Consider the following 11,514-nt stretch of genomic DNA (forward strand, 5'->3'; position numbering starts at 1 on the left):
AGAATGATATTTCAAGTGAGCCTGGGATATTGATTGTTTTCCTCTTTCCTTTTTTAGCTGAAAGGAAATCTCTCCCTTAATCCAGATTGAGGCTTTGTTAGTAGGGAAGGAGGGGTATGGATGCTGGCAGTGTCTGCCGCAGTATTTTAGAGACATCTTATTCATCTAATGAGACATTGAGAAAATTAACTAATATACAGTTAAGTTATATACAAATTCGTATTCATATAATTATTGATTCAACATAATTTGTGTTTTCTAAAAGGAAAATTGAACCCAAGAGCAAAATGATTCATAGGATAGTTTGGGAATTTGAGATTGACATCTATACACTGCTGTATTTAAAACAGATGAAGAGCTAACCATAAATGATCTACTATAAAAGAAAAAAAAAAAAAGAAGGAAATCAAGTAGATGTGCCTGAAAAGCAGTTGTAAGAACTAAAGAAGGCAGGAACTTTAGATACTGTTAATTTTTCCATATGTTTTAAGTTTGACTCACTGGGTTTAGATACTTACATGTTTATTTTCTAAATATTTGTGAATGGATTTCCTAAAATTTCAACATTATTTTTCCTCTTGGGCTTAATGATTTTAATTCCCTCCTTCACACAAAAGACTTGAAACAAGCTTTCCCAGACTTGTATGTGGATATTTTCTGAGCTCAAACAAATGGTAGAGAAAATTTTCATCATCTCCATCTTCTCTCTCAGCCAGCAATTTCCATAGTGAAACATAGGTCTGTCCGCAGATATTAGAGGATCAAGAAGAGCTTTGGAAGATTGAAACTACAGAATATGTTGTTAGGATAACATGCAGAAGAAACTCCATGATTCTCTATGGCAGCTGAGAGCTGGGTCTTTCTGTGCTGAAACTAAGAATGTGCTATAAAGCCTGTTCTTAGCAATAGGGGAAATGACTAATGGTCAGTCAGAAATTTTGTTGGAAAGCCGTGGAGAAGAACCAAGGAGGGGCAGAAAGTGTTTTTCTCCTTTTCATGGCTTTAGAAGCAATTTTCACCCCCTCTAACTCAACTAAGTTGGCAAGAGTTTGATATATTTTTTGAATTTTATTTTTCTTATTGCAGTGTAGTTGACTTACAATATTGTGTTAATTTCCACTGCACAGCAAAGTGAATCAGTTATACACACATATATAAATTCTTTTTTATATTCTTTTCCATTATGGTTTATCCCAGGATATTGAATATAGTTCCCTATGCTCAGTGTACTTTTAATGTAACAGGGACATTAACTGTCAATTTATATCATAATTCAAGTGATAAAAAGTGTTTCCTTTTTTCTCAATTAAGAATCATGTGGATGTGCTAATTTTTGCACTTGTAAAGTCTGTGCTTGGACCGGCACCTCTCCACCTGGAACAGTCCAGGTGTCCCATCCTCACTCCTGCTTTCTCCTCTCCCTTCTCCCAGGAAAGTAGTGTTGGTGCCCTGGGAGGTGGGCTGAGTGAAGCTGTTGATGTGCCTGCCAGGTACAGACATAAAGTCCAACATGAGAGAGGGAAGAGTGGGGTTGGGGGATGGCGAAGAGAGGAGAAAAGAAAAATTCAGGTTAACTGTCTATCATAACAAGGCAACACAGAGGAGGAGGATAAGCTATCTGTGTGTGTGTCGGTGCGGGGAGGGGGCAGAGGAAGGCAGACAGGAGAAAATGGACCAGAGGAAGAAATTTTGAAACAGGAGGCAGGGTCAGAGATTGTCTGTGACCAGAGGATGGTTGCCACAGCAGCTTCTTATAAAACGGACATGACCTCCAGCATCAGCTAAAAAAAAGGGAGCATGAAGGTTCAAATAAATGGTAATGAGGAACTCAAGGAGAGCTCCAGACATGAGCATAAGCTTCATGCAATGTCCACCCACATTCAGTCTTCAGAGACTGGCCTTGTCGAGGTCCTTGCCTCCAATTAGACTATTAGCCACCTGGGTATGGTAATATTGGCTAACTCAGGGGAAATAGCATATTACTTAATAAATGTTATTGGTTAAATGATCTATAAAGCATGAAGTTCTGAGGAAAAAAATAATAAAAGGGGTTATTGGTAGATAAATATCAGAAGCTATTGCTTTGATGTTTCTCTTTGATTTTAAAAATAACATTGGAAAATACTTTTAATTGCTTCAGAAAATATAACTAGAAGCATTTATGGGATATTCTCTTTTAGCTTTGTGTGAATCGGCTATTGGACAGCAAAAATCCTTCCCTGGACACCATTAAGATGCAAGTCTATTTTGATATGAATTATACAAGTCGAGGTAACGTATATCTACCTATATTGATACCCTTTAAAAGAAGATTCATTTTGTATTTCAGGTTATAGGGCTTCATTTGGTTGATGAAGAACAATTTAACTTTTTTGCCTGTCTTTTGAAATTTTTTCCAACTTTGAAGAATGTGATAATATTGGAGATGCTAAATGAGACCATTGGCCTTAATGAGTGTCAAAAGTTTCTGAGTCTATTGTGCTTTAACTGTTATACGACTAATACATAATATCATAAAGCAGCCAGCCCACTGAAGTTAAAATTTTTAATTTGCTGATTTTTTTGGTTCCTGGTTTATATTATTATCTCACAATGCTTTCCTAAATTATGTAACTTACCGAAAAATGAAGTTAATGATGGGAAATATAAGCTCAGAACATATTTTGTATGTAAATCATTTATTACATACATCTGAGATAAACTGGAAACAAGATAAAAAGGGAAATAAAGATTGCCTCTGCTGACTGTAATGATATCATTATTAACCATTTGGTTATTTTCATTGTCTTTTTTCTCTTTATGTATTAAACTTTTAGTTATGCTATATGTGTAAAATCATGTATCTTGCTTTTTTGATTAATAATAATGGCATTTTAGGGCTTCCCTCGTGGCTCAGTTGGTAAAGAATCTGCCTGCAACGCAGAAGACCTGGGTTTGATTCCTGGGTTGGGAAGATCCCCTGGAGAAGGAGCTGCCAACCCACTCCAGTATTCTTGCCTAGAGAATCCACATGGACAGAGGAGCCTGGCAGGCTACTGTACATGGGGTCACAAGTTGGACACAACTTAGTGACTAAACCATCACAATGACATTTTAAAATAATAGTAATGAATTGATGTAATTTAGATTTTTCTCAATTTCAAAGTTTGAGGTTTTGTGGTAAAGTTATAGCTATGAATTGTGTATGGTTGATATTTTAATTATTGCCCTTGTTAAAGGGTATCTAATTGACTTAGTTGCAAAAATTATAGTGCTGGTGAAGTGTGGCTTCTGCCACAATTAAGCTTAAACCTCACTGTATCACAGGAAGAAGGGTGAGGGATACAGTTCCTGATGCAATATTGTATTACAGTAATGCCATTCAAAGGAAATTTATCTAGAATTAAAATAGAAACACACATAGTTGAAGAGGAAAATTTATACTATCTTTATGGGTATTTATATTTGCTTACATATAGTATACTATATGTGCTTACCAATAGCATATAGATAGTACATGTAATTTATACTGTATATGTTTATAATGTATATACATATGTCATATGTGTATATAATGCTTATAATGTATATTATAAAATGTCTTGTATACTTCCTGCTTAACTAGGAGGTTTTAGCCCTATCTATTATGTTTGGATTGTCTGTTTAAATGTCTTACATGTTTTGACAAAGTATGCCATTTAAATCACAGTAGTACATCTTTGCCACCAGATTTTTGTCTTGAAGTTACTTGCTGGCCACTATTTATTTTTTTGTTTTGATGACTATATCCTAAGCAAATACTTGTTTTCATGCAGTAAAATTTCCATACCATGCCATTTCCCCCTCTGGTCCTATTTTCTTATTGGAGAAGAATTCAAAGTATCAATATATGGAACATTGTCTATTGCCATTTTTAGAGGAATTTCTTGAAGAACATCACCGGGTCATAGAGTCTAGATTAAGTTCTGTTAGCAGAGAGATTACAGACAGTCGAGCGTGTGTCCGAGAGGAGCTGGAAAGCCTCTACCGCAAGATCGTCAGCTACGTGTTACTGCGTTCTGGGCTGGGGTCCCCAACAGACCTCAAGATTGTCAGAGAGGCAACAGGTAAAAAATGTACATCATTTCCATTCCATGTGTGAACATACGTGAACATCGTATCTTATAAAATATGGTGAATTACAAGTGCTGAACGTTGAAGTTTTCTCCTTTTGTCTGAAAAAAAAAATTAGCGCAAATAAGAGGTTAAAATTTACCCACATTCCTCTTACACAGTGTAGCATCACTAAAACTCAAGTAGCACCTCTGGGAAGTGAATATGTTCATCTTCTTAGAGCTGTATGTACCTAGGGACGTATTACTCCTCACTAGAGAAGCATTGGCAGTATGATTAAGAGTAGCAGGCTGGCTGAGGAGTGGGAAATGTTGGGAGAGTAAATTTCATACTGGTGAAAGGAGTTGAGTTTGTCTTCTAGGATGGATGAAGGTAAACAACACTGTTTTATCCTTAGGAAATACTTGCCCAGTTTTGTATATAAGATAAGGAATAGGCAATATCTCTAATCTTCCCACGGCTTTCTTCCATAATGCTTTTAAAGCATCATTTTTTCTTCTACTCAGAATCCTACTCATAGAGTTTGTTTTAATGCCCATTGCCAAAAAATTACTGATGGATGCATAATTGTAGAAAAAGATGTGAGGCAATGGCATTATTTTTAGCAGCTCAGCTTTGATGTATGCTAAATTTTGCCAAGTATTCTGGAATCAGGTATCAGACAGTTAAAGAATCATCTAAGTAACTCTATAAAGACAAGCCCCTTAGGTTTCTGCTGAAAGAGACTTGCTATTTAAGTTCTGGTATCTTTATTCTACCATTTTGTTGTCCTTTTCGTGGTTTGTTTAGCTGCCCTACAGAGTGTATTTCCTCAAACTGAACTTGGGACATTTCTAACTCTTTCCAAGAAAGACAAAGAACGCCAGCTGAAAGAACTCACCATGATTGTGACTGGAATTCGTTTATTTAACAGAGACTGTGGAAAGGGAGGAGAAGGCATTGATGACTGTAGGTATATCATTAGGTTAATTCTATAGGTTACACAGGTTTAAATTTTAATGGAAACAGAGGAAAATAATACACAGTACATCACTGGTATTCTTAGGTTTAACATTTGCAGTTTTGATTATACCTTAGATACTGCCTACTGTTCATAATGTACAGTAATCTTTCATGTTATTGGGGCAAGACCATACATTTTTATGTACCATGAAGCCAGGGGCTTTGATCCCTGCATTGGGAAGGTCCCCTGGAGTAGGAAATGGCAACCCACTCCAGTATTCTTACTGGAAATTCCATGGACAGAGGAGCTTGGTGGGCTACAGTCCATTAGGTCAAAAGAGTCAGACACGACTGAGCATGCGCTGCACATGAAGCTAGTATGGGGTGTGAATCAGTAAAAGGATCGAGAGGACCTCCAGAGTCCAGCCTCCCCAATTCAATGGACCTCTATGTTCTTTGCATGCATATATGCTCAGTTGTGTCTGACTTTTTGCAATCCCATGGACTGTAGCCCACCAGGCTCTTCTGTCCATGGGATTTTCCAGGAAAGAAAACTGGAGTGGTTGTTATTTCCTACTCTAGGGGATCTTCCCAACCCAGAGATCAAACTCGCATCTCTTGCATCTCCTGCATTGGCAGGTGGATTTTTTACTGTTGGTACCACCTGGGAAGCCCTCCAAGCCAAATAATCAAAATGGAATAAAATTCAGTGATTCAAAAAATGAAAATCACCCTGAAAAGAAAACTGTTGCTGATGTGGTTAATGGAATGAAATAGAATAAGAGGAGAATATTTGCAAGTATATAAATCCAGAGCCTCTACTATGCTGTTACATACTTAATGCATTCATTATCTCTATAAGTTTGAAAGCATTTGTTGAAATATTTGCTCAAAGACCAACCAGTAGGAGTAAATTCCTTGTGTGTGTGGCACACATGTAGGCCCACTGAGAAGGTGTTAGTGTCTATTACCAGATCACTGATCTAGTACAATAGGGTAATTGTTTTTGCAATTTAAAAAGTGTTCTAAAAAGTCCAATTCCCATTCTTCATACATTTCCCTACTTTGCTAGATGATTCTGTTGTTTTCCTGTATCCCAGTGAGTTTCTTAAGTGGTACTCTTTTATTTCCTTTTTTACAAGCATAAAGAAGATTCACAGAAGAGATAATAGTGGCTTTTCTAGAAGCACATAATTAATTGCACATAACACCAAAGCCTGTCTGTTCTTTAGACTCTTCTATATTTTGTTGACAAGGTGATCTGATTTAACTTTTAGTTCTTATTCCGGCAGTGTGGTGTTTTGTTTTATTTGTTTTTTGATAAGTTTTTCTTTTTTGTTCTTTCCTTCCTGATATAGAAGTGATGAAACACCTGCCTCTTTATTATTAATTTGGTTAAGAAAAAAAAATGGACTCAACCTACTGTTTAAATATGACTACTTTCTAGGCTTTGTTTTTCTGAATTCTTTTAGCTTGCCTCATGTTTCCTTTATTATGCCTTTCAAACCAGTGCCAGCTATTCTACAGGAAGCAATCCCAGCCACCACTCAGCATGTTGATTCCCAGCTTGAAGTGGTTCAGGAACAGGCATACCGCTACACAGCCATCCTGGAGAAGGTAGCAAAGAATCCCCTCATGAGTCAAGAACTTCAGCCTTATATGTTAAGAGAAGCCCTATATAATGTGCGGCAATGCGAGATCTTCCTTCAGGTCATTTTGGTGAGTTATTGTCTTAAGAGCTGGCCATTTCCACAGAATGCAACCTCATATATGTATATGTATATATGTGTATATATAGACATATATACACTTGCTTTGAATTAAATGTTGAGCTTAATTTTAAAAAAAGCCACTGATTAAATAGGTTTGTTTTTTTTTTTAGCACTTTCTATGATCCAGGTTCCAACTTTTCCACTTACTGTGATCCAGGTTCCAACTTTTTAAACATTCTTTTCCTTAATGGTTTATTATAGGATATTGAATATATTTCCCCATGCTATATAGTAGGGCCTTGTTTGCTGTTTATCACAACCTCCTTATACATTGTGGGGTGACCAGGTCATTGATAAAGAAAGCAACCTTAATAAGTGTTCAGCATATATTGCGTCTGTAGGATCAAGGACTGAAATAGAAATGGGAGAGTTGGATGCTGATTTTAATGAAGGTACGTTGAGAGGATTTTTGATAGTTGATTCTCTTTGGTCCTTGGTAATATGATTGTTGCATGGTATGGTAATGCAGGTATATGTCTGTGTATAAGACATGTTGCATTGTTTGCTTTCATTCAGAACAAGTGTTTAACATATAGTTTGGCAGGTTTTTGGCACTCAAAGAACTTTTATGTAATTACTTGTTCTAATTGTAAAATTTGGTGGAGGAGATTTTTTTCCTGCTTCTCTAGATCTAATAAACAAACCAAACACTCTCCCTGCAAAGAGTTGGAAAATATGGTATGGTAAAGTGGTGATTTTCAACTTTTTTTTAAAAAGCATCAGAGCCCTTTCTAATAGAAACTTACCCAGAAGAAGTTTACTTACTCCTTAAAATATAAAGCAAGTATCTAGACCAAAGGATCAGAGGCCCTTTTCCTCAAGGAGCATTCCCAAGCCATCCTAAGATTCCAGGAAACACAGTTTCTTAACTGTGTCATGGCAGCAAACTAAGTTTCTACCAGTTACTGTTTTGTTTTCTGTTTTTTTCCCCCTAGCTATATTGAGGTGTAATTGACAAAGTTGTGGGATATTTGAATTGTACAGCGTTTTGATTTGGTACACCTCTATATTACCCCACTGAATTGATTAATACATCCACCCCCCAGTCGCTGTTTCCCTTCACACAGCCTCTTATTTTCCAGTACCCGTAAGACCACAGGATTGGTGGAACTGTCTTTTGTGCAAGTGAATACTAATGTCTTGAGGGATACAACAGGCTGTGTTCTGCCCCCCTTTTTGTTTTCACATGTATGTTGATTACTCAGTAGTACTTTGTTCGTTTGTTTTGATAAGGCTGTGTCAGGTCTTTGTCGTGGCGCACACGATCCTCACTGTGTCGTGTGAGATCTTTCACTGCGATGCATGGACTCTACTTGTGGCTCGCAGGCACAGTAGCTGCAGCGTGCAGGCTCCAGAGCACGCAGGCTTCAGTAGTTGTGGCACACGGGGTCTCTCGTTGTGGCGTACCAGTTAAGTTGCTCCACAGCGCATGGCATCCTAGTTCCTGACCAGGGATTGAACCCACGTCCCCCACCTTGCAAGATGGATTCCCAACCACTGACCACCAGGGAAATCCCTTGATACTATTTTTGGATGCCCTAGGTCTGTCTTCTCTCCTTACCTCCACTACAGAGGAGAGAAGGATAACATCCAAAGACATGAATTCATAGCAACAAACTAGGAGGGGTCCTCACAGCTTGTCTACTATCTGTTTGCTTTCAGAAGGGAGGGCTCTAAATCAGCTCCCTGAAACCAAACCATTCTTCAGGGTAGATGTTCCCCTGACATGGACTTGCGGCTAGCAGCCTTTGTAATTAGTCAGATACTAAGAGGATTTCACAGTCAGTTTGAGTGCGTAGGGGTCCACAGGAGCAGAATCTCATATTTACTTTTGTCCTTTATGCTCAAAAGGGATATTATAAGAAAGAACTTCGGGGAACTGTCACATATACTCTAAGGATGTTGTGGAGGATGTGTTCCTTCTATAGTATCTTCTCACAGCTTTCGCTCATGAATCGTATTCAGCCAACTGACAGTCTTAAAATCTTTTTGGTGCTGTGCCATTCAGTGGGATCTTGTCTCCTCGACCAAGGATTAAACCTGTGCCCCCTGCTTTGGAAACGAGGAGTCTTAGCCACTGTACCACCAGGAAAGTCTTAAATTCCCTGACAGTCTTGAATTCTCATTGGAGTTCTTACTCTTACATCTCTTACTAGAGAGATGGTGAGTAGAGGGCTGAAGTGCCAAGTGTGGGTCTTGCAGCCAGACTTCCTAGGTTCTAATCCTGTCATTGCTACTTACTAAATCTGTGTCCTTGATGAAGTTGCTTGACTTCTCTGTGCCTTAGTCCTCACATCTGTAAAAAAGGGGTTACTGATAGCCCCCACTAGGTAAATAAGGTAGAGCAGTGTTGTCAGACTGATGAAGATGATGATGACGACAAACACAGTGTTTACCATCATCATCGTCAGGGCCTTAGCAGAGCAATTCTAACTTCGTTTCAATAGGGGCACAAGTAAGGGCTCTTACTTTTCTTGAAATAGCTCCTTTCCAAACCCTTTGTTGCTCATGTTATTGAGAAAGTTCACATTCTGGTCTTAGCACTCTTCATGACTCTTTCATTCTCCCTTTAGTCAGAGTCAGAATGAGTTTTCTTTAAGTTTCTGACTTTCTTGCTGCTTAATCACTGTTTCTTTTTGTTGTTATTGTTTTTATTTTTATTGAGACCTACTTGAATTACAATGTTAGTTTCAGGTGTACAACATAGTCATTCAAAAATTTTAAAGATAGTACTCTGTTTCTAGTTATTATAGAATATTGGCTATGTTCCTTGTGGTATAAAAATATATCCCTGTAGTTTATTTATTTTCTACATTATAGTTTTTATCTCTTAATCCCCATCCCTATTTTGCCCTTCCCGCTTCTCCACTAGTAGCTATTATATTGTTCTCTATATCTGCAAGTCTTTTTTTTTTTTTTTTTAAATATTCACTAGTCTGTTTTATCGGAAAAGGCAATGGTGCCCCACTCCAGTACACTTGCCTGGAAAATCCCATGGACGGAAGAGCCTGGTGGGCTGCAGTCCATAGGGTCGCTAAGAGTCAGACACGACTTCACTTTCACTTTTCACTTTCATGAATTGGAGAAGGAAATGGCAATCCAGTCCAGTGTTCTTGCCTGGAGAATTCCAGGGACAGGGGAGCCTGGTGGGCTGCTGTCTATGGGGTGGCACAGAGTCGGACATGACTGAAGCGACTTAGCAGCAGCAGCAGCAGTCTGTTTTATTTTGTGGATTCCACATATAAGTGGTAACATACAGTACTTGTCTTTCTCTATCTGACTTATTTCACTAAGCATGATACCTTCCAGGTCCATCCATGCCACTGCAGATGGCAAAATCTCTTTTTATGGCTGACTAGGATATGGTAGTTTTTGATACTCCAGCCTTCCCCCATCAATCTGCCTTAGTTACAGTTTAAGGTTGATCGTTACAGAATGGATACAATTTAATGAGTATTATTGCTAGGTTATAAAATACCTCAGTTTGTATTTAGCTGAACCCTTTTCCTATCCATGAAATCTATGAATACTCTTTTTTAAAGTCACATTATTTGAACAAATATTAATAAGATTTTTTGAAATATTGATTTTGATTCAAAAATTTTTCTTTTGTCAATGCTACATTCAGTTTATGTAGACATTTGGAAAATCCAGTTATATCCTGGGTAAGATGGTGAGTTATTGTCTTTTGATCAGGACTTTATCTGCTATAGTGAACAAATTCAAATATTCTGGAAGAGAAAGGAAGGAGTGATTGCAGTCTTGCTGACTGTCTTAGCTGAGAGAACAGAATTCCACCCTCTGTGGGCTTTTGATGAGCACGGCAGTTACCAAAGAGAGAAAGCCACTTATTGTTATTGTACCAGTAAAAGTTGCATGACACACAACATTTCTTAAAATATACAAGTCAAGACTTTTGTACGCTTCCTCTGCCCAAGCTGTGTTTGCAGGGCCATTCACAGAATAGATTACACAGGGCTTCTTGATTTTTCTGAAAATGCAAGTAAAATGTCAGTTAGGTGGAATTTGTGCTTGCTTTAGATTTGTTGAAAAATGTTCATAGAAGAAAGTATGAGAAACTTATCATTTAAAAAGTAGGGGAGAGGAAGAATAATGCTAGGTACACATACCTTCCCCAAGCATTTTTTGGACTGCACTATGAAAAGAAGGTTTGTGACTTTATTCTTGTGTTTTTTGCCTCCAACAATCTCATTAGAAATAGCTTTGTGTTAGGATGCTGTCAAGTTTATGGTGGCAGATGCAAGTTTTTCAAAATGTGAATTTTATCATGGGTAACAAAAGCTATCCTTTTCCCAAAATGATGGACTCATTTCATTGACTCTCAGGAAACTATCTGCCAATAGATAAGGCTCAAAAATCATAGTTTGTCTGCCAGTTGTTCTTTCATATAAAAATGCTTTTCTACTAGAGAGGGGAGGAAAAGGCTCATTCATCTTGCAATCCAGTTATATAAGAGAACTATGTGTTTTACTATGCATGATAGCTCAGTTGGTAAAGAATCTGCCTGCAATGCAGGAGATCCCGGTTCGATTCTTGGGTCTGAAGGGATAGGCTACCTGCTGGAGAAGGGATAGGCTACTCACTCCAATATTCTTGGGCTTCCCTTGTGGCTCAGCTGGTAAAGAATCTGCCTGCAATGTGGGAGACCTGGGTTCGATCCCTGGGTTGGGAAGATCCCCTGGAGAGG

At 38.0% G+C, this 11,514-nt stretch overlaps 1 protein-coding gene across 2 annotated transcripts in view; it reads left to right on the top strand.

Annotated features, from left to right (window-relative positions):
- Window positions 1-11,514, top strand: part of LOC104984767 (chromosome unknown open reading frame, human C6orf165) — a 37,542-nt gene that overhangs the window by 4,090 nt on the left and 21,938 nt on the right. For both annotated transcript variants that reach the window (XM_010834680.1, XM_010834679.1), the window contains exons 4-7: window positions 2,181-2,271; window positions 3,897-4,085; window positions 4,882-5,040; window positions 6,545-6,753. In XM_010834680.1, the coding sequence (XP_010832982.1) occupies window positions 2,181-2,271; window positions 3,897-4,085; window positions 4,882-5,040; window positions 6,545-6,753 (648 nt within the window). The remainder of the gene's footprint in view (window positions 1-2,180; window positions 2,272-3,896; window positions 4,086-4,881; window positions 5,041-6,544; window positions 6,754-11,514) is intronic.

The sequence above is a fragment of the Bison bison genome, unplaced genomic scaffold (assembly GCF_000754665.1).
Source record: "Bison bison bison isolate TAMUID 2011002044 unplaced genomic scaffold, Bison_UMD1.0 scf7180017864035, whole genome shotgun sequence".
Lineage (NCBI taxonomy): Eukaryota > Metazoa > Chordata > Mammalia > Artiodactyla > Bovidae > Bison > Bison bison.